The sequence below is a fragment of the Scardinius erythrophthalmus genome (assembly GCF_964197995.2).
Source record: "Scardinius erythrophthalmus genome assembly, chromosome: 4".
Classification (NCBI taxonomy): Eukaryota; Metazoa; Chordata; class Actinopteri; order Cypriniformes; family Leuciscidae; genus Scardinius; species Scardinius erythrophthalmus.
The window spans coordinates 22,932,453-22,957,417 of NC_138224.1; the positions used below are offsets into that span (position 1 = coordinate 22,932,453).

Here is a 24,965-nt window from a genome sequence, read left to right on the forward strand (position 1 = left end):
TATTTTCAAATAGTTGTGTTAACACGCCTGTTATTATTTCAGACCAGGTTCAGTCACATTCCCTAACATGTTGGAGCAGGAATGCAAAATGATGGGAGGACTGTTCAACTGACAGCTCAGGTTTTGTTATTGACTGTTATTTGCTGAGCAAAATAATAACTTACAGTTCCAAAATCTGGTCTCTGTTATCATCTGTAGGTGCAATTAGATGTTTATTGGTTTGGTTTTGCAGTGTGAGTAATGCACCCAGCACAACTGCAAATACTGTTCATCATTAGCTTTGACAGAAATTTTCCTGAATGTCTATTTGCATTTCTTCATCTGTCCATCCCTCTGTCCCTCCCTCTCTCGCTCACTCTCTCAAGGCTTCGTATTTCTCAGTTTCTTGTTTCTCTCTCTCCCGAATATTCATTTTGTGTTTATATATTGACGCCTTTATACACATGGCATGTGATGACTCTTATACCGTCCTCATCATCCCTCTCCAGAACAGCCTCTACAGCCCTGATGCTCTGCACTGCTTCCACTGGGTAAGAGACTGGGGGGATGTTCCTCAGATGAGATGGGACAGTTCATAAAAGGGAGCAAATCATATAAAACTTCCTCTTGGAAAAAGCAGGACAGTCTATTGTGCTTAAACTTAAAAATGAAAGATTGCAAAGACAAATGTTGAATGTAAATTTGTGAAAGCCTTGTCTGAAATTTGTAGTCTGAAGGTTTAAGACTTGTGTAGTTTGCATACTTGGGCAGGTTGAAACGAGGTTAGAAGGTTAGATGGCTTAGACAAAATGAGAACTATGTGTTCTCCGTTGTTGATAAGCATGTCTTTGATGGTTGCCGAGGTGTTTTGGTTGCTAGGTAGCTAAGGTTCTAAGCGGCTGCAAGGCAACTGCTAGTCTCAGCCTCAGATGTCTGAGGCACACACAAAATTGTAAACACTTCATGGATATCACCCAAAAATGAAAATAGCCCATGTTTTCCACTTCTGATGTCAATCTAGCGAGAAATTACTGTTGTAGTAATTAAATAATTGCTTAGTTTTCACCAAAGCTCACTCTATTAGAGCCCTGCATGGGCCTCAAATCTAGGCCCGAGCCCGGACCTGGCCCGAGATGCTCAGGCCCTAGCCCGACCCGTGTCCGACAGCTCATTAGAATTATCAGCCCAAGTCCGACCCGAGCCCGTTTTTTTTTTTTTTTTTATACAGCGGCAGACTGCCATTAAAATATGTCCGTTTTGTTCGTTATGTTTCTTTTCTTTTCATTTCTTTATTAAGCTAATTTAGACAAATATTTGGAGCATAAAAAATAAATAAAAAATGACGACCAAGCAAGCCGAGCCAACAGCGAGTAAAACATGTTTGATCAATTTAGCCTCTCAAATCAACGCTAATACTTTACTTAGCAACAATAAAATCCATAGATATAAAACACTTCAAGCATATCACACAGACAGTTAGTTTAATGTTTATTTATTAAACCACAGTGAGTAGGCTAAATTTTGTAAACTCGCAACAGCGTTCGCAAACGAAATGAGAAATAGTCAATCTAAACAAATTAAATTAAATAAATCAAAAACAAACTTGCAGGTTATCTTACCTCAAAAATGCACCACAGAACATGGCCATTTTTTTTTTCCAGTAGTTTCCAACAGTTAAACGAAAATAAAGTCCAATCAAATGAAAAACGAAAAACATCAGTAGGCTAGTTTCCAACAGTTAAACGAAAATAAAGTCCAATCAAACGAAAAGTTAGAACAGTCTCTTACAGAGCATCCTGGAGAAAAAGAATAGCATCCACAGTGGAAGATTTTAACCCAGTCCTTTCTTCTATCACTCGCGATTTTTCTCTTAATATTCTCCATTGTTTGCACATGAGGTGAATCGTTGGTTCCGCTGACGGGAAACCACCTGTGTGCGCGTGCGTGCGTGTGTGCGACTGTCATGTCAATCATATGTCAGTGTAATTATAAGATTATGAAAGTTATGAGATTATTAAATGTCTTTCTATGTTTGTTTTTCTATCGTCGACGTCAACTTCTCATTTTTTTAAATTAATGTCTAAAAATATAAAAAGATGGATAAATCAAAAAAGGCCCGAGGCCCGGCCCGCATGTGAACTATGACGTGAAAATTGGCCCGAAGCCCGGCCCTAGGGGCATAAAAAAGTCGGGGCCCGTCGGGCTCGGGCTGAAATGCAGGGCTCTACACTCTATTTTGCTGTTGATCATTAAACTCTTACACTGCTTCAGAAGTCTGTCTGAAATCAGTTTTGTAAGGTACATTCATGCGCAAACGCTGCATGCAAAGTCATTGCCTGATAAGCCTGCCTGAGTTTTGGACGCAGCCCTGAAGTTTTGAAGTTGTGATCTGATTTGTTAAATTCCACAGGATTTCCATAAGACGTGTGTGCCGCGTTCTTTAACAGTCCGTTAGGAAACAAAGATGTGACTCTCATGGAATAAAAAAGCTGTCATGTTTACAGCTGTGACAATGAACGTTTATCATGGTCAACTAAACTTTGGATTTTCATATGTGAAGTTCATGGCATAGACTCTGTAAAAGACGTCCAGAAATTGTACACAGCTGTCTGTTATAGTAGGGAAATCGACTTTACATTTTCAGACTGTGAAACAAAACAAACTGTGATTTGTGGCTTTACATGTCAGTCAGACGGCCTCTTCAGCCGTGAAGATCTGGCTACGCAAGACTAGAGAATTGCTAGGGAATTGCTAAGCAGTTGTTAAGGCAGGGTGACTAATCTCAAATAAAACTGTAAATTAGATACAAAAGTGTCATGTCCTCCCCAGTCTAGGGTTGGGGATGTCACTGACAAGGATAAAAAGAAAATAGGAACTATGTTTTTTAACAGCTACGTCCCCTGTCCTGTCCAAGCTCACAGACAATCATGGGTCTACAGGACAACAGTATAGTTGCAAAACAATGGCTCTTTATTCGCAAAACTATATAAATAACAGGAAGTGTGGATCTTCAGGAGGGGTTCAGGCCAAAATAATAAACAAATTTAATCTGACTACAGGGATGAAATTTAACTTACCTATCACTTATCTATCAGAGAAAAATCCCAAATAAAATACGAGAGCCTTCCCTTACTCCTTGACTAACCAATATAGCCTACAGGAGAAAAAAAGATTCACAAAGAAAAGGGCAACCTCCTCCCAACGGCTTCCGAAATAAATATCAGTTACAAAGAAACAAGGAAAAACCACTACCACAAGGCTACAGCAATAACTGGATGTCAATGGCAGGAGATGGAGGACAGAACGCCAATGATAATCACTGCCCAGATAGCAACATTGTTTCGGCCCAGATCCGGCCCACATCTAGCACTTGTGGAATGCAGATCTGGCCCACATGCAGCGTGGAATGATGGCCATAGCAATGGCCATAGCAATGCCACATGTCAGCCAAGAGCAAAGAAATAAACCAGAACTGGACCTTATCTGAGCCACAAAGTCTGTGTATATTAAATATGGAGTCCTTTCAGCCTTAATAAGCCTGTTAACTAGCAGAATCACTGAAGAAAAGAAGAGAACAGAAAAAGAGACGAGCAGAAACACAAGAACTACAACTGACTTCAGCCACAGCCTTAGATGAAATCCACTAAAGAGAAAAGAAGAAATTAAATCTGTGAAGATCTTAGCAGAGGAGGATTAAACAACTCCACAAACAGCATTACCAGCTTCACTTATTACTAACCAGACTGACTTTATTTCTGTCAGACGTCTACAAAAGTTTTTATTGAGAATTAACAGAGGTTTAACTCTAATGTGTTTCATTTGAAGTCACCATAACAGTGATTAGTGTTTACATTAGTTGGGCTCTTAACTCTTATTATACACTCACCTAAAGGATTATTAGGAACACCATACTAATACTGTGTTTGACCCCCTTTCGCCTTCAGAACTGCCTTAATTCTACGTGGCATTGATTCAACAAGGTGCTGAAAGCATTCTTTAGAAATGTTGGCCCATATTGATAGGATAGCATCTTGCAGTTGATGGAGATTTGTGGGATGCACATCCAGGGCACGAAGGTCCCGTTCCACCACATCCCAAAGATGCTCTATTGGGTTGAGATCTGGTGACTGTGGGGGCCATTTTAGTATAGTGAACTCATTGTCATTTTCAAGAAACCAATTTGAAATGATTCGAGCTTTGTGACATGGTGCATTATCCTGCTGGAAGTAGCCATCAGAGGATGGGTACATGGTGGTCATAAAGGGATGGACATGGTCAGAAACAATGCTCAGGTAGGACGTGGCATTTAAACGTTGTCCAGTTGGCACTAAGGGGCCTAAAGTGTGCCAAGAAAACATCCCCCACACCATTACACCACCACCAGCAGCCTGCACAGTGGTAACAAGGCATGATGGATCCATGTTCACATTCTGTTTACGCCAAATTCTGACTCTACCATCTGAATGTCTCAACAAAAATCGAGACTCATCAGACCAGGCAACATTTTTCCAGTCTTCAACTGTCCAATTTTGGTGAGCTTGTGCAAATTGTAGCCTCTTTTTCCTATTTGTAGTGGAGATGAGTGGTACCCGGTGGGGTCTTCTGCTGTTGCAGCCTATCCGCCTCAAGGTTGTGCGTGTTGTGGCTTCACAAATGCTTTGCTGCATACCTCGGTTGTAACGAGTGGTTATTTCAGTCAATGTTGCTCTTCTATCACCTTGAATCAGTCGGCCCATTCTCCTCTGACCTCTAGCATCAACAAGGCATTTTCGCCCACAGGACTGCCGCATACTGGATGTTTTTCCCTTTTCACACCATTCTTTGTAAACCCTAGAAATGGTTGTGCGTGAAAATCCCAGTAACTGAGCAGATTGTGAAATACTCAGACCGGCCCGTCTGGTACCAACAACCATGCCACGCTCAAAATTGCTTAAATTACCTTTCTTTCCCATTCTGACATTCAGTTTGGAGTTCAGGAGACTTTCTTGACCAGGACCACACCCCTAAATGCATTGAAGCAACTGCCATGTGATTGGTTGATCAGATAATTGCATTAATGAGAAATTGAACAGGTGTTCCTAATAATCCTTTAGGTGAGTGTATATTTTGTCCTTTTTATGGCTGCTGTGACAGTGTGTTTGTCAAACACATTTGCAGCAGCAAAGAAAGCTAAAGTAAAACGAGATCAGGTGATGATGGTTACCTGTTGATGGTTTTATAATGATCATGATATAACCTGATTTCACTGATGTCTTTAGAATCTAACAATTGTGTTGTTCCATTAATATATTCGCATCACAAACCCTGTGTTACAAGATCTAGCAATATTATAACAATCATTTTAAATCTTTTAACAAACATGAGATCAACAAACTAGTTTATGCTGACACACACAGATATCAACAATCAGCGTATGAATCTCAACAATGGTGACAATCACAAATAGATAAACAGATTAATTCAGAACATCACTGAAAAGCTACTAATTCACAGCAAAAATAAAAGCAAATATTTAGAATTAAACAAAATAATAGGACAATTCAGCTGCATAATTTATTCATGTTGCAATGCATGCTGGGAGTATTGTACTATGCTGGTACCCAGCATGCATTGCAGCAAAGTACTTTTGATTGTCACCATTGCTGAGATTCATACACTGATTGTTGATGTCTGTGTGTGTCACATTAAACTGACTTTTTCGTGCTCATGTTTGTTGTAGTCTTCTAACTGATTGTTATAATATTGCTAGATCTCTTGTTGCTGTAACACAGGGTTTGTGATGTGAAAATATTAATGGAAAAACACAATTGTTAGATTCCAAAGACATCAGTGAAACAGGTAATTTCATGATGATTATAAAACCATCAACAGGAAACCATCACCACCTGATCTCATTTCACTTTAGCTTTCTTTGCTGCTGCAAATGTGTTTGACAAAAACACTGTCACAGCAGCCAATAAAAGACAAAAGACATAATAAGAGTTAAGAGCCCAACTAATGGAAACACTAATCACTGTTATGGTAACTTCAAATGAAACACATTAGAGTTAAACCTCTGTTAATTCTCAATTAAAACTTTTGTAGACGTCTGACTGAAATAAAGTCAGTCTGGTTAGTAATAAGTGAAGCTGGTAATGGTGTTTGTGGAGTTGTTTAATCCTCCTCTGCTGAGATCTTCACAGATTTAATGTCTTCTTTTCTCTTCAGTTGATTTCATCTAAGACTGTGTCTGAAGTCTATGGAAGCTTGTTTCCGCCACAAAAAAAAAGAAAAAAAAAAGATAATTGCGACTTTTTATCTCACAATTGCGAGTTTACATCTCGCAATTCTGACTTTATTTCTCAGAATTGCGAGATATAAAGTCAGAATTGCGTGAAATAAAGTCAGAATTCTGAGATATAAGGTCAGAATTGCGTGATATAAAGTCAGAATTCTGAGATATAAAGTCAGAATTGCGAGATATAAAGTCGCAATTGCGTCTTATAAAGTCAGAATTCTGACTTTTTTTCTCGCAATTGCGACTTTATATCACGCAATTCTGACTTTATATCTCAGAATTCTGACTTTATATCACGCAATTCTGACTTTATAACACATAATTGCGAGTTTATATCTCGCAATTCTGACATATTTTCTCAGAATTGTGAGATATAAAGTCCAATTCTAAGGGGGGGAAAAAAGACGGACTTTTTTTTTTTTTTACCTCAGAATAGTTTATATCTCACAATTCTGACTTTATAACACGCAATTGCGACTTTATATCATGCAATTCTGACTTTATATCTCCCAATTGCGTGATATAAAGTCAGAATTCTGAGATATAAAGTCAGAATTGCGTGATATAAAGTCGCAATTGCGAGAAAAAAAGTCAGAATTCTGACTTTATAACACGCAATTCTGACTTTATATCTCAGAATTCTGACTTTATAACACACAATTGCGACTTTATATCATGCAATTCTGACTTTATATCTCCCAATTGCGTGATATAAAGTCAGAATTCTGAGATATAAAGTCAGAATGCTGAGATATAAAGTCAGAATTGCGTGATATAAAGTCGCAATTGCGAGAAAAAAAGTCAGAATTCTGACTTTATAAGACGCAATTGCGACTTTATATCTCGCAATTCTGACTTTATATCTCAGAATTCTGACTTTATAACACGCAATTCTGACTTTATATCTCAGAATTCTGACTTTATAACACGCAATTGCGACTTTAAAACACGCAATTCTGACTTTATATCTCGCAATTCTGAGAAATAAAGTCAGAATTGCGAGATGTAAACTCGCAATTGTGAGATAAAAAGTCGCAATTATCTTTTAAAATGTTTTATTCAGTGGCGGAAACAAGCTTCCATAGAAGTCAGTTGTAGTTCTTGTTTTTCTGCTCGTCTCTTTTTTCTGCTCTCTTCTTTCCTTCAGTGATTCTGCTTGTTAACAGGCTTATTAAGGCTGAGATGACTCCATATTTAATATACACAGACTTTGTGGCTCAGATAAGGTCCAGTTCTGGTTTATTTCTTTGCTATTGGCTGACATGTGGCATTGCTATGGCCTGCTTGTGGCCCAGATCTGGCAAAAAGGAGCGGTCCGCCCAAGTGCCATCATTACACGCTGCATGTGGGCCAGATCCCAGGGGCGGGTCTACGTGGTGGCCAGGGGGGGCACCGGCCCCCCCTGAAATTCGATTGGCCACCCCAGGTGCCCCCCCTATAAGATGTCTTGTGATTGGTTCATTTTACGGCCAATCAGTTTATAGACTCTACTGAAGTTCGCGATTCAAAAAGTGCAGCGCCAGAAAAACAACGGTCGTCGCGGACTTGGACTTATCAATCAAGAGTGGGAAGTCAAGACACCAAACAAAGAGCTGCCAGTCACCACCGAAACAGAAGTTTTAGTTCCAGAAGTTCCAGCTGTTTTAGTTGAGGTCTGCCTTCCTTCTTTTTCGACTGTTTTCCTCTCTTTCTGCTACTGTTAGCTGCCAACTCTCACGCATTCACCGTGAGACACGCGCAATTTTCACACTCTCTCACGCCACATCCATTTTCTCAAAGAGCAAAGAGGACACGGAAACCGACAGACTAGACAGAGCAGGTTACTTATGATATAAAAAAAATCTCAGTTCTCATATTCTGTCAATTTATTACGAAATTCAAACGTTTTGGCGCTTGTAACGTTAAATGTTACATGACAGATCCCTAGCGCACGTGAACCGATCATCTCTACTAGCTAATAGTAAAAAAACATGAATGAACACTGAAGATAGGCTACAGTACAACTTACCGAAATGTATATTCCTCATACATAATATCGATCAATCAGTGTTGATCAATCAGTGTTTTTCATCAGTGTGAAGAGGTCAATAACATAGCTGGAGAACAATTATGTGCCATTTACCTCAGGAAAGCCATTTAATGAACATAATAGGTTTTAGTACATTGGCAAGAAAAAAAATAGCTATAGAGAGTATTTTGCTAAATATGTGTTCTATATTACATATTTATTATAATTTTACTTATATCATTAATTAAAGTTATTATAATTTAAAAAAAAATGTACGCATTATATTTAATTTGAGTTATTTTTAACCTTAAATAATAGCCTACTACCAGATAGGGCTCTCTGTATGTTTACAGCATCAGGTGAGTTGTTTTTTTCTTGAGAAAAAAACGCCTATCTTGTGTAGCCTACCTAATATTTATCCAAATGAGTCAATATTAAATCAAATCACAATAATTGAATTGAAATAATAAAAAAGTGTAGCTTACCAGAAATTGTACCAAAACATTGTAACATGTCACTAAACCTAATAAAATTCAGTTTAGTTACTAAAATGTTAGTGACAATCACAATAAACTCCAAGCTAAACTAAAAAGTTGGCAGCTATTATTGTTTCTAAACTAAAGACTGTTCTTTAATATATTAGCAGAGCACAAATGTAATGGTTCCATTTTTTTTTTCAACTGTGGTGTTTTCATTTGAACTGTTACAGTGCTAAAACTTTAACTCTGTGTTACTCAGCTTTTTTGTAAATTAATCTGAAAGAAATGTTGAATGAAACACTATGATGTTTTGGCCAAACCATTTGAATTATTACAGTGGGGGTATTTTTATTTTATTTTTATTTATTTATTATTTGAAAGAGATTGTGAATAAAACTACTGTATATTGTAATGGCCAAACTACTTATTAAAAGAAAATAATTGACATCGTTTCTGCATGGGATTTTAAAATTGCTCATTATTAAAATTGCTTTTATTTTATAAACTTGTTAGTTTTATGGAAACACTAAAAATAATAAACACTGGCTCTAAAATTTAACTTAATGGATAGGGATAACAAAAAACTAAATTAATCAAAAATGTGCTTTATTACTACATTTGTTTACAAGTAACTTTATTCAAGTTAAAAAAAATAATAAAATCAATAGGATTTACGTAATATACTGTAGAATTTAGCTTCTTTTTTTTTTGGTCACTGGCGGCCACCCCGTTTGGAGGCAGTGCCCCAGCACGGCCCCCCCACTGAAAATGCTGTAGACACGCCCCTGCCAGATCCGCATTCCACAAGTGCCAGATGTGGGCTGGATCTGGGCCGAAACAATGTTGCTATCTGGGTGCGGAGCACAACAAGAAGCTCTCCATAACTGCCATCTTTCCCAGCATTTAAGCACTACTCAACGCAATCTCCCGCAGCTGATCCCAAATAAGCACTGTACAGAGGGAGAGAGAAAGAGAGAGAAATGCACACAAAACACAATATACATCACATCACCAAGAATGCAAATAAACAACAGCAAAAAAGAAAACTTTACGTCCAGGGATGTAAGAAAAGTACGAATTCTTGCTGAATTTAATATTAGTTTTACATAATACTTGCATATTTTCTGTTTGCCGAGCAACTGTTTTTACTGCCAAACAGGCAGGTTATCGACCAATGCAGTAATCTCAAAATGGCCAAATATTAGCTGATTATCAATATATCACAAACAATATATTCTCCAATACATGTTCTAGTCGTTATGCTTCTGTCTTTTTAATGTGCCACCACACTTGCAGTTGATATTGTAGTGTGAGGTTAAATATTTATGCTCTTTCGCTAAATTAAGGTATTTCTTTCAGCTGAAGAGACTTAGAGATCTGGAAAGACAGAAGGACGTCCTGTGGGCTGGCCTACAGGTTGTGGAACAAATAAAACTGTGGTACCAGAATCGCCTACAGCTGAATTTACGAAGGCACATTAGCTTCAGCACGGGATACTTGGAAGGAGAGGTACGTACCATCACAAACAACGCATTCTCATCCTTTGGCGTCATATACTGACGCTTTTGACATTTCGTCGACATCGAACGCACATGGCACCCTTTAGCGTCAATATGACACGCACAGAGCTTTGTTCGTTATGGGTAGGTTTAGGTCTAGTGTAGGGTTAGGGTTAGACCGCTAGGAGGCACCTTCTGGCCCATTTCTATCTGCGTCTCATATTGACGCTAAAGGGTGCCATGTGCGTTCGATGTCGACGAAATGTCAAAAGCATCAATATATGACGCCCTAGGATGAGAACGGGCTGACCACAAAAGACACCGAGTAAAGCTGTCACATAAAAACAGAAGTATAGGTTTAGGGTTAGGGTTAGAATAAGTTGACATGTAGTTGCAAAGTTACTGATAGTCAGTAGTGTCTGTTGGAGGACCATCACAATAAAGCAGATTGATCAAATTAGCAGATATTAAGTAGACAGTCTACTAATTCTCTAATGATAGTTAGTTGACATGTAGTTACAAAGTTACATATATATAGTTACTTATTATAGATGGTCAAAAGGGACCATCAAAATAAAGTGTTACCGAAGTATACTCCTGGAGGCCTGTTCCTGCAGACTTTAATTCAAACCCTGCACATTTCTAAATCTCAACACCCTCTCTGGCTTTTTTAGAAAATATATACAAATGCAATTTCAGTTTGGAAGCATAACAACTAAACATCTACAACCAACTTAGAAAAATAGAACTAAAACCCCATCTAACATATTTTTCCCAAAAGTCAGATTTCTAAGGCTTGTTTTTGATTAGAAAGTAGAGTTTTCTTTACAGACATAGACATTTCTTTACAGACATAGACAGACATACACACCTTTTCACACCATTCTTTGTAAACCCTAGAAATGGTTGTGCGTGAAAATCCCAGTAACTGAGCAGATTGTGAAATACTCAGACCGGCCCGTCTGGTACCAACAACCATGCTAGCTCAAAATTGCTTAAATTACCTTTCTTTCCCATTCTGACATTCAGTTTGGAGTTCAGGAGATTTTCTTGACCAGGGTAGGGTTGCACCAGCCGTTCGTAAGTTCTTTCTTAAATTGGAACGTAAAGTCCACACTAGAGGCTTAGTAACTACTAGCTAGTTTGTAACTAACTCTGAACTTTATTCCGTTGCACCATTTGTTCGTAAGGCAGAACGTAGCTAGTAGGTCGTAAGCTCTCCGTAAAGTAATGCGTAGTCGCATAATATGACGTTTAGCCTCGGTTATCCAATAGCAGCCTTCAAATACGTGAGCAGATGTTGTGTTGAAATGCTGTGAATTTCAGTTTATCCTTCATTATTTTGCCTCACGTTACTAACGGTAAAAATAAGTTTCCATTAAATACGATACTTGAATAGCATAAGTGTTTTTATATGTAACATTCAGAAACTGTATTGGAAATGAAATGAATAAGGATCAATAAATAAATATTGATACAAAAAGCATAAGAGATTACGTTTATTGATTATGACTGATATTTCACATGGACATGGACCGATGCACACAGCGACGTGCTGTTTAGAATGGGTTTGTGTTAAAGATAGCCTCTAACAAAGTAATCTTTTCACATAATGTTCTCTCTCTTAAAATGTAAGCGAGTGTAAATGTCTGCATTATCATATATGTATTAAGAATTGAAGTTTGTCAGGTAAAAGAAGAGCTTATTGATGCAGTTCAGTGTGTTTGATATTTTATTCCATCCGTTACTCCTGATCGGAGGCTGCCGTAAATATTTAGTTTAAACGTAGAGTTACGCTTCAACTAAGTTTAATGGTGCAACGCAAAAATATTTAGAAGTGCGTAAGTCGTAACTTAGTGTCCATTTACGTCAAAACTAGGCTAAGTTATAACTTACGCACAGCTGGTGCAACCGGCCCCTGGACCACACCCCTAAATGCATTGAAGCAACTGCCATATGATTGGTTGATTAGATAATTGCATTAATGAGAAATTAACAGGTGTTCCTAATAATCCTTTAGGTGAGTGTATATTTTGTCCTTTTTATGGCTGCTGTGACAGTGTGTTTGTCAAACACATTTGCAGCAGCAAAGAAAGCTAAAGTAAAACGAGATCAGGTGATGATGGTTACCTGTTGATGGTTTTATAATGATCATGATATAACCTGATTTCACTGATGTCTTTAGAATCTAACAATTGTGTTGTTCAATTAATATATTCACATCACAAACCCTGTGTTACGAGAACTAGTTTATGCTGACACACACAGATATCAACAATCAGCGTATGAATCTCAACAATGGTGTGGTGGCACATTAAAAAGATCGTTTTTACCTCTTGTAAACTTTCCGGCGCTTGGGCAGACTAAGCCAGAACGCGCGCACACGTCACACACCAGGAAGCACGCGCGCCCTCAGGTCACTTGGACGTGATTGTGTCCAAGAGGTAAAAACGATATAAATACTGTTAGTTTTCTCACACAAATCGCTCGTTTTGTGTCTTAGGCCATCAATGTGTACTTACGATGGGGAATTGTTTAATGTGGACTTCTCTGTGCATGCTCTTTGAGGTGGTAAACATAGACCTGCATTATATGACTGACAGACAAAAACGGTTTGACCTAAAAATATCAAAATTGAAACTACTGCGGAAACAAAGACACCTACATCTTGGATGCCCTTGAGGTAAGCTAAAACATACCAAAATTTCATTTTTAAAGTGAACTATCCCTTTAATATTGCTGTCACAAGCCGCCATAGAAGATCCTCCTTCCCACTTCTGTATTTGTGATTGTATGTCACATTCAAGTGAAAAGAATAAAAAACTGGGGTTCGTATCATGATGGTAGTTAAACAAACTCAGGGTTATAGGATTAGTTTCGAGTATGACAAAACCAAACCAATATAATCAGGCTTTGTTGGTACTATGAATGCTGATAATCAAATTTGTCTGTTGACTCAGGTTTTGACCCTGAGTTCATGAAGTGTAATGAACATGAAAGGATGTAGTAGTCAGAAGTCAGTAGCGAACAACAAATCACATGCCTTGAAGAAGAAAATAATTTTAGATGAAAGCAAACATACTAAACTTTTTTATTTGTACTTTATTTGATTTTCTTTTTTGACATTATTGTCCGAAAAGTGTAAATAATGATCCTGTACATTACAGGGCAGTTGCTCCTGTGCTCTGCGGTCCTGTATGCAGCGTGTTAATGGGAGTCTGGGTAGTTTGATGAGCAACTCCTGTATCTGGAACAATCTGGCACCAGAAGAGACTGGAGGTTCAGATTGGGACCTCCGGTGGAGCAATGCTACACTGGTCAAGGTGATGATGAGTAATAATAATACTGGTATTTTTGTTGTATTTGTTTCTGTTGTGCAGTATCAGATTCAGCATAACATGCACTGTGTGGATTTTATATACAGGAAGTTAATAGACGGAATCAACAGATTTCCATGTTGGAGCTTGAGAAGGCACAACTTCAGCAGCTGGTGTCTTACAGCACATCTGATTGATCACATCCGCACATTTACAACTTTAATCGCTAAATGGTTTCAACCAAATCAAACAGTGAATTGTAAATAGTTAAAATAGCTTTGAAAAGAAAATGTTCTATTTTAACCTGTGTTCCATTATTTATCAGAAAGAGACCCATATTGTTGTTTTTTCCCCAAAATATTTGTTGATACACATCAAAGTCTGACTCTGATTAGTGATTCAAAAACGTAAGCTTACATGAGAATTATACTTCAAAACATGTTATATGATATGATGATATATAGCCTATATATATACCATGATATATATATATATATGTGCGTGTCATTCCAAACCTGTAAGACTTTCGTTCATCTTCGCAACACAAATGAAGATATCTTTATTAAAATCTGAGACAGTTCTGTACTCTCCATTGACACAACTACCACTTTGACGCTTCAAAAAGTTCATAAAGAGATTGTAAAACTAATCCATATGAATTTAGTCAAAATTTTCTGAAGAGACACGATCACTTTATATGATAAACAGATTGAATTTAGGCTTTTATTCAGAGGTGTAAAGTCCTCCTCAGTATTTTGTTCCAATTACCTGGATTTGCTAATTAGCAGTTTCTCAGCCAAGAGATAGAACTAATTAGTAAAATCAGCTGGCTGAGTTCATGAGTGGAATAAACATATGGCAGGACTTTTACTTTCTGACCCCTGGACATTACATCTCTGCTTTTATTCACATATAAACATTGATCAGTGAACATAAACAGAAGCTCAACCGATCCTGCTTGGTTCTTGCGAAAGCTCAAACGTGCTGCGTTACAAGTTACAAGTAAATTACAAGTTACAACCTCATAGGTTCTCACATGTCAAGTGAACATTGATGAATGTTTATATGTGGATAAAAGCCTAAATTAAAGCTGTTCAGCGCATAAAGCGATCGTGTCTCCATAGACAATTTGGACTAAACTGCTCGATTCAATGGAGGGACAGAAATCACACAGATTTGAGTAAAAATGAAAGTCCAGAAGAAATGTAAGGTTTACGTGATTGGAACGACATGGGTGTGAGTAAATGATGACCGAAATTTCATTTTTAGGTAACTATCCCTTTAAAGGCCACTGTAAATACTGATAATTGCACAAAATATGGCTCACAATATCTGCCAAATGTAAGACATAAATCCAAACATGTCAGATGTCAGTGACACAGTGCACAATGCATGACACAGCATTACATTAGCATTCATTGCCACTGTCACTGACATCTACAGTAATGTTAGGCCTATATGAAATTCTAAACCAGCAAACGCATTCTTCTTACAGCTTTTACTAACTGCTCATACTAACATAATTACCATAAGCAACAAAATCTGTTAAATTAAACAGATAAATTAGCCATTTTCAATGTATTAGTGGAATTTTTAAATTTGGACATTTTTTGTACATTTGAAATTATAATTAAATACTTTAAAGAAACAAGAACTTCAATATTATTGTTGTTGTTATTTTTATTATTATTAATGACTCAACCATCCTTTTGATTCAGCTCAATTCAAGTCAAATGCAAAACCAAAAATGGAATTACAGATAGTCCAGCAGAGAGCAGCAGAATCTCATATAGGCTATAAACAATGAATGCAGCATGTTTTCAGAGATCCTGTTTCAGGTCTTCTACAGGTAAACATTTGGTCCCCATCCTGTTTTTCAATTTAACAGGTTTTTTTTTTTTTTTTTTTTTTTTTTTTAAGCATTGTGGTTGTCATGTGAGATAAATCCTTTTACTGTAACAAGAATTCATTATATTTATCCGATTTGGAATTTGCAAACTAGTTCTTTAGAAGTTAAATATATATATTGGGATCAAGGCGTTGTGGTGTTTGTGGGGTGCACTGTAACGTGTTCATCCTTCGTTTTTAAAAATTTGCATTATATTATTTTTCACACATTTAACCATTATTCTACACTGCTCTGTCCCTCCTTGTAAAAACGGTCGGATGATTTACGGGTTCTATGAAGATATAACTCCCAAGTACCATTACTTCGTTTGAGCTATTTCCATGCATAGCATTTTAACCATCCTGTAGGAGTTGCCAAAGCCAATTTTTTGAAGAGCCTGAAATAAAAATGTGTTCCTATGTTTCAAAGGTTGTAGTAATCTAAAAATAAAATGAAGCCATTACCGTTAATTAAGTCTAAATAGTGTAACATATCTAGTACTAACCGTATATTTGTCACATATCTGCACTACATTTCCCATCACCCTCTTTGGCTCTCACCTGCACGTCATTCATAATTAAACACACCTGCACCTCATCTTCACCCTCATCACTGCCTTTATAACTACAGACACCTCACCCCAGCTCATTGTCCGGTCTCGTTTTCACATTGTGGACTATATCCCTGTCTCCAGCGATCTCCATGTCTCCAGTGTCTCCTTTCCCTCCTGTGTTCATCTGCCTCATCACCCACCGTTATATCCATCATTCTCTCCACTTGTTATTCAATAAACTCACTGTTACCCTTCCATCTTTCTCTCCTTGGGCCCGTTCTTCGTACGTCGCTAGCTCAGTTAGCTGGATTTGATTGTTGGTGATTTGGCATGATCTTGGATTATTTGGTTCTTCGACGCTCATCCTGGACTTGCTGTCATATCAACAGGTGTGCAAGCTTAAACCTGCTTGGGAGCAGGCTTATTTCATGTTAACAGGATTAGACTGCGGCTTCATAAGCGGAGCTGATACGGGAACTCGGGAAGTCCAGCGCAGCGCGATAGTGCACTTTCTGAGATATGTATTTTTTCGCGTGACTCGTGAGATTGTCGTTTACATTATTAATTTGTTGGAAACGCACATTTATTTTCGACTTGTCGGAGTCGGGCTTTAACTACAGCACAAACTGTTTGCATTGCCCTAATATTATTTGCGAGTGGGCGGAGTGGCTCTTTCCTTTACACTATTGGAGATGCGGAGAACTTGATGGAAAATGCTGTCTGTCGTGTCATTCGGAGTTTACCTGGCGCTTTTAGGTTTAAAAAACAGTTTTAGTTTTTTTTTTTGTGGCATTTCCAAGCCACTTAAGACCCAATGTTGTAAAGCAGTTTTTTTAAAGCAGTTTTTTTTTTTTTTAGGCTATCATAATTTTTTATGAAGATCATGCAATCGTGACCATGACGATTACATATGTCACTCAGGCTTCATTAACCATAGACTATAGGCTAGACCATAGACTGCCATCAAGGCCTCAATGAAGGGGATTATGTGCAACAGAAGGGGGTTCACAATGTAAATGTGCAGCCCAGTTACTATTGTGATTCTTAATATTCCAGATTAGTAATATTATATCAAATAAAAAAAAAGCCAGTTGACTAAAATCTTCCATATCACAAATGTGAAAGCAAAATGGCCAGGATCCGTGCATAACTTAAGAATTTCAGAGATTCAAATTTATGCACATTATTTGAAAGTGGTAAGGAAAGTTCCACAATTAAATATCAAGCTCACTGTATTACATACACACACGTATGCTGATCCTAACAGAACTGCATTTTTTCATAGGTGATTATGACATGTTCCTGCCTGCAGACAGGTGTTTTATGAACCAATTCCCTGACCCAAACCAGTTACAATGCAGCTCTAGCCAGGACAAGGGAAATTAACTTTGGCTAAATAAAGGGAAGATTTCAGTGTCTGAAAAGTCTGAGTGTTGCACACCTGACAGGGCCTGTGACATTGTTGCATAAGGAAAAGTTGGCTATACACTGCCCACCTGTAGGCCTATGTCTCTTCTGTCTGTGCAGACTCTTCTGTAGGCCTTTCTGTAGATGTGGAATCCTGCAACTTATATTGCAGCCATAAAGCATACAAGTATAAATTACAGTTTTTCTCAGTCGCTTTGGTGCATTTCTCACATCACTATTTACATTTGCACAACAGTTAGTTCAACCTCCACAACATTTAGTCATTTGTGCACATCATAGTAGCAGTTTCTCATTCCTTCCAACAAATTGCAAATGCTTTTGGACATGCATCAATTGCTTTCATACAACTCTCTGCTGTTTTATAACATTATAATTTGCTTATGTCATGTCAGTCAAAATTAACTATACTTGTAAATGATGAATAGTCATTCCATATAAAACTAATAGTCCTCATTTCATTGCTTGAGTCATTACATACAAAAATGTTGAACTAGTTGTCAAAATTTGTCATTTAAAAAAACAACAATAACAACAACAACAACAACAAAAAATGCTGAAAAAGTCTCCTAAATTGAACAATTTGCAATTGAGCAAGAGATGATATTCGCTGGGATGTAGATTAAATTATGTGACCAGACAGAGAGGAACGTCTGGATGTGCATGAATGATTACAGTCCTATGTATGTTGTATGTTCAGTTCCAATACAGTATAGGCCTACTGCAATATTGTTTACAGTTGTGCACAGCTCTACCCATGGGGGGTTATTTTTTTTTGTAAATAATGGTGTATTTTTTCTTTTGCACAATGCTGTGAACAAATTAGGATTGCAAAGAGCATATGCAGTAAAAATGTGAAACATACATATTCAGTGTCTTGTTCTCAGTTACCTCATACATACAGTAATGTGTAACTTGTAGCGTCTGGACCAATCGGACACACACAATTCATTTATTTGATGAATAATCCAGCAAACTCACTGTGAAACTTTCACCAAAACTTAACATCCCAAATGATGCTAACACACTGGCAGGATGGTGTCTTGTTACAGGAAACACAGGGGGGTTTACGACCAAAAGGTATGTGGCTGCATGTGTAAGAGAGAGACAATGGGGGGACAGAAACAATCTTCCATGCAAACTTCGCTGCATTAATCAGAAACTAACTGATCTAGAAATGAACGTGGATCCCAGAAACTGTGTGAATGATTGTGATGTTTTGTGTCCTATTATGTTAACACCATAGTATGTATTTTATTATACAACATTGTAACTTTACCTGTATCATGGCTCCTATCAAATTAATCCTCATTTGATAACTCACGCTTTGATGTACATCACCTTCTCTTAGAATGCAGTCTGGATTTGTTATATCTAGCTGAGTATTAATGAACAGAAAAAGAGGGCTTGAGACAGCGTTGTAAATCTTTCCCACAAAGGAAACTCCCGCCAGAAATTCCCTGTTTCTGATTGGTTCAAGGCGTGCCTTTTGGTTAAGCTTTAAAAGGCCCTTCCGTTAGTCCTGCCTCTCTCTCTTCTCAACGCTTCTCATCCGACAACAACGCAGCTTCTGCTGTTACTGGGGGAGGGGCTGGACCCCTCCCCCCCCACTTGGGCCCAGCTCTCTGGGCCCAAACAGGCCTGAGCAATGCCTGCCATGCTTTCATACTCCAAAAAGGGAGTCAGACTTTTCTTCAATCTAGAAAACAACTGCAACTTTACCATCACTGACTCAACGATCCACTCCTGGTCTTCAAGCCAGGACAGCAGGCTTCGACTCACAACAGCCATGTGCTCGAAGCCACCATGCTTTTCTTCAAGGTCATAGACCCAATCAACGAATCCAATCCAATCCAAGAATTTTCCACGATTGCAACTGCCATGCAAGTATTCTTTGATGAGATTGCTATGAAATAAGCTGATGGTTCTTTCATTTCTTTCCATACTGAAATAGATCGTATTCCATAGTTCTATTTCCTGTTTCCGGTTCCACATCACTCACCCATTTACCTATGCATGTATGTATGGATGTATGAATGTATTTATGTTTGTTTAGTGTTAGTTATGTTTGTGATTTAGTTAATAAAACTTGTGCACAATTATGAATTTGGTTTCTGATCTTCTGTTTGCATACAAAGTCCCTTTTACGATTTTGATCTTGCTACATGCTAATTGCTGTACATAAGGAATAATTATTTTTCAGTGACCATGAACAATACATTTTCCTTTAGAATAAATGAATAATCAAAGAGTTCGTTGGAACTGATTAATTGATTGTAATATTAATTTGGCTTACCTCAAAGTTAATCTAATTAACTGACCAAAATATTAATAATTAATCATAATTGGTAATTATGGATTATTATTAATATTTCCCCTTTGAGCTAATATTATTACAAACTTTACTGTATTTTTCAAATGGCTGTGCAAATAGTATTTAGTGCTATATTGAGCATTTTCAGGTAGTCACTGTGTCACCAAGATCTGACTTTTATCATTGGAAAACATTTACGGAGTAAACTGTCATAATGAAAACATGACAAAGCCATTTGACTATCTTGTTCATAAACGATGGTGTCAGGACTTTTCATTTTGCTGACACATTCATTGACATAAATACTTGCTTTTGAGGAATGAGCTTTCCATTTTGAGCAAGTGACATGCTTTTGCAGGTTATCAACTAGGTTTTGCAGTTTGTACTAATTGTTTTGAGAACTGCATTAACTGTTGTGCAAATGTAAATAGTGTTATGAGAAATGCACCAAAGCGACTGAGAAAAACTGTAAAGGGGTGGTAAAACACGATTTCACTTTTCTAACTTTAGTTAGTGTGTAATGTTGCTGTTTGAGCATAAACAACATCTGCAAAGTTACAACGTTCAAAGTTTAAAGCAAAGGGAGATATTTGCTTTTAAAGAAATCAATTTCTAAGAACTACAGAAACGGCTGATAGGGACTACACGACAGTCCTGTGGGCTTGCTGACATCACTAAGCCCAATATTTACATAAACCCCTCCTCTGGGAACACAATACATAACGGGGGCAGGGCCATTTTATGTTGCTTTGAAAAAGAGTTGTTGTGGTAGTAGCGAATCACAACACACTGGGCCAGCTAACCAATCTGAGCCCATTGCGTATTTTTGAGGGCGGGGCTTCATAGAACCAGGAAATCATCCGACCGTTTTTACAAGGAGGGACAGATCAGTGTAGAATAATGGTTAAATATGTGAAAAATAATGTGAATTTTTAAAAACGAAGCATGAACACATATTACAGTGCACCCCACAAACACAATCAAGCCTTCGAAAAAAGGTGTTTTACCACCCCTTCAAGTAAAGTTATTTATGCATTTGCAGGTAGGCTAGTTCCTCCATATAACAGTTATCTGAGAGGGTTTATTCACTGTCCAGTGCAATGGAAACAAATGGACATTGCAAAGTCTTATACTTTCCTTCTTTTGGAAAGTTAGAAAATGTCCACTTACTGCACATATTTCAGCCACCACTTTCTTGGGGACAGATACAAGTGTTGGTGTATTATGTAAAAGTGCATAAAAGAGGAAAACACAATGTCATTACAATGAACTACACTCGGGGAAAATGTGATCAATAACTCATGGCAAAATATTTTTACATTAACATAAGTTTATCAGTTTTCACTTTCACAAGGCAAAGCAATTCATCATTACCCAAGATTTAACAGTTAAAATGACTATACGGCCGTTATTTAATGCAGCAAAAAATATTTTACAGTGCAGGCTACTAAGATATTTTTTTCTCAGCCTTTTTCTTGGTTGCTTTTATAAACAGACAACCATTTATTTAACAATGCCTTTTATAAAAGAGGCTATAATAACTAAAAATTACCATTATGTAGAATATTTTTGTACTTCTTTTATTTGTTCCCATGTTCTAGTGTGGTGACTGACATTACAATGAACAAAGTAATTATGCATTATTAAAATACAAATATATAGGCTAGTAAGTGATAAAAACATCTAACATGGCCACTAACGGATTTAAATTGTCTGCTACTTTTTGCCAGCCCTCTCTCCTGGCTTTTGCAGACTTTGAGGTGTTCCCTGGCGTTTTGATTAAACATTAAAATTCCAAATAAACTTCGACTATTAGTTCTTGCTCTGCTGAGGAGAAAAACTGAGCCCGCTCTTTGGCCACGCTGAACAGCCAATAGCGGCGTTGCTGATCAATGTTTCTACTATCGATACATATCCCCTTTTAAACCAGCGCATGAATGCGCAATTATCTCAGATAACTCAATCCAGCTATACTAATCATATCCGGCAAGTGTGTTCGAAGAACCTAATTAGCCAGATCATGATAAGCACGATGATATCATCTTGGATGTGTAATTTGATCTCGGATGTTTTAAGCAACGTACGAAGAAAGGGCCCCTTGTCTGCATTACGTAACAATATTATTGGAAATGGTTCTTTTCTGCATTAACCCTGACTGTTTTGTCAATGATAGAGGTCAAAACTCTAATATTGACTAAAGCTATTATGTTATAATAATTTTTCAACAGTATGACTGTTGAAGTCATACTGTTTTTTTCCCCCCAATTTGCTAAGAAGAGGGGATCTTTATTTAATTTTGGGATAAGAGTTATTAACCCTTGGCATAAAGTGGCTGGAAGTAATGTTTTCTCTATGCTTTCCTCATAATGAATGAATGATTAGCCAGTTTCCACTGTTGGGCCAGTGCGAGCCAGGGCTTCAAATGGGCCATGCTGGGCTAAAAGCCTTGGGCCTGTAGCACCGAGCCCAAAACCATGCTGCGCTTCCACTGTTAAACACTAAAACACGCCTCTCTGGAACAACGTCACACAAATCCATAATTTCACCAACAAATGGAAGTTTTATCAGAAAACTAATCGGAAAGAAATCACCAGAAACTAGTGAGATCGCAAAACGAACATGATAAAAGCAACCTTTTGCTGGGATTTTTGTTGTTTACTTAAAGATTTAAAAGCATTGATGTTTTACCACAGGTTTACAATAAAAAGTGATTCATTGATCATAATGATTTAATTTGTGTCAAAATTGCACATTAGTCAAACAGAAATAAAGTGGTTTACCGTTATTTCACAAAAGAAAGAGGACACACGTCCTTAACATGGCCTGCTTGTGGCCCAGATCTGGCAAACAGGAGTGGGCCACCCAAGGGCTGTCATTCCACGCTGTATGTGTGCCAGATCATCTTTCCACATGTGCCAAATGTGGGCCGGATCTGGGCCGAAACAATGTTGCTATGTGGGTAAACGCCCCCTCAGCTTTATGTTTATATATGTTGTCTGACTTGTGCTGTAAGTCAGCCAAGCCAGTCTACTTTTTCACAATTAAGTAAATCATCTAAATTTTTAGATAAAAGACTGGTTACACTTTATTTTGATGGTCCCCTTTATATATTCTGTTGACTATAAGTAACATTTCACCTATATATCAATAACTTTCATTACATGTCAACTAACTCTCATTAGAGTATTAGTAAAGTATTAGTGGACTAGTAGGGTTAGTCTATAGGTAAGTTGACTTATAGGGCCCTATTTTAACGATCTAAGTGCATGGTCTAAAGAGTAGGGCGCAAGTTCACTTAGGGCGTGTCTGAATCCACTTTAACTAGTTTAATGATAGGAAAAATGGTCGGCGCGCCCGGTCTAAATGGCTTGTCCCTATTCTCTTAATGAGTAATGGGTGTGTTTTGGGATTTACATGCCTCATCTCATCTCCCATTCCCTTTAAATGCCAGTTGTGCTCGCGCCTTGGCGGATTCGCTATTTACATGACGGAATTTGATAGTGGAAAGACCGAAGTCGTCAAAGTGTGCAAGCAGACCATTTAGGGGACAAGCCGGATTCCACCATATCTTTATGTACACAATAATAATCTTTTACATTGTAATCCTTTTATTTTAAATATTTGGCATGTTTGTGTGCTGCTGTACGTGTGTCCCTGTGTGTTTAATAAGCAGAGTGTACAAGCGTTGTGGACCTGTCTATAGGCGCACATTACTAATGAGCTCTTTAAATAACAAAAAAATATATACACTATATTGCGCCATTGATTTTAGACCAGGTTTCAGTTGGTCAATGGCGCAGTCTATTTCTGTTGCCTCAAAATAGCAACGTGCCAACAATGTGCAGGAACACACCTCATTTTCAGACCAGCACGCCCATGGGCACACAAATGGGCGCAAATGCATTTTCTATTTAAACAACGTGGCGCAGGACATGAAAATGATAACTGCGTCGGACTTAAACTAGCAAAAAAACGCATTGCGCTTGGTGCTGCATTGCTCGGATGTAAGATAGGGCCCATATAGTCTTATAGTCATCACAATATAAAGTGCTAGCAGATATTAAGCAGACAGTCTATTAATGACTATTAGTTGACATGTAGGTGCAACATACTTATAGTCAACAGAATGTCTAAACTGGACCACCAAATTAAAGTGTAACCAAAATATTAATGATTTTGCATGGTATTTTCGTCAGTTTTCTTTTTCTTTTTTTACCAAATCCCTACTACATTTTGTAAGATATTTGCCAGTTTCATACATAGTAAATTCCAAGTTGATGCTGTAACTGTTCTCTCTTGCTTTATTCCAATTTTTGTGAATTATCTAATTGATTTCATCTTTTACTTCACTATAAGTGAGAACTGAGTTGTTAAGTTTCCAGTAAGAAGAGAACACACATTATCACAAGCCAGAAGGGTGTGTGTGTGAATAAAGATGCTCTTATGGGCAGAAAATGGTGATGGAAAAATTATAAAAAGAACCAGATAAAGAACCAGATAAAAAGAACACTGATCCCTTGTTAAGCTTACAGTCAGAGCACACATATGATCATTCCAGAACATAATAGTTAATCACAACCTTTTTTCTTCATAAAATTTGTCTCTGTCAGCCACGACATGTGATGTGCATTGTAAGTCAGCCGGAGTCATAATATCAACACTTTGTAGTTTAACCCTGTCCTTTGACCTTTGACACATTAATGAAGCCCATTTTGTGTCTTTAATGTCCCATTCATAAGCCCATTGTGGAGTTTCTAACAAATAACATTGTTTATTTTCCACTACTTCACTACTACTTCGTGATTATGGAATATTCACTACCCTTATCTATAGCAGCTGGCTGCGCATCCAGACACCACTCCTGGTACCAAATTGTGGTGGCAAACAAAATTTTATCACTGAATAAGTGACAAATATGTACCAATTGTCTTTAAAGATTATTTATTCCCTTGCAAGGAAAGGTCAGCAATCATACAGTCATACAGAGTGGCTGCAGAGTGTGACAGTGAAGGGAGGGCATCCTACCTCCTTTATAGTCTTGACTCCCAGATTGTTATCTTTCTAGGCCAATGAAAATATTTTCAACTATATGTGGAGCATTTTTTAGACTTGTTCATCATATTCTATCCTTGAGTGGAGGCCCCTCTGTCACGGACATATAATGGTCACACATTTTTAATTTCCAGTCATGTATACAATGGTCATATACATCATACATTCATAAGA

The 24,965-nt window shown here is 37.6% G+C and overlaps 1 protein-coding gene across 1 annotated transcript; it reads left to right on the forward strand.

Annotated features, from left to right (window-relative positions):
• Positions 1-443: 443 nt before the first annotated feature.
• On the forward strand, positions 444-15,194 carry sapcd1 (suppressor APC domain containing 1; the record flags this gene model as incomplete). The annotated part of the gene is made up of 3 exons (XM_081362921.1): positions 444-530; positions 10,103-10,252; positions 13,410-15,194. 3 exons carry the CDS (start codon positions 444-446, stop codon positions 13,824-13,826), a joined length of 654 nt encoding a protein of 217 aa, XP_081219047.1. The 3' UTR covers positions 13,827-15,194.
• Positions 15,195-24,965: the final 9,771 nt, after the last annotated feature.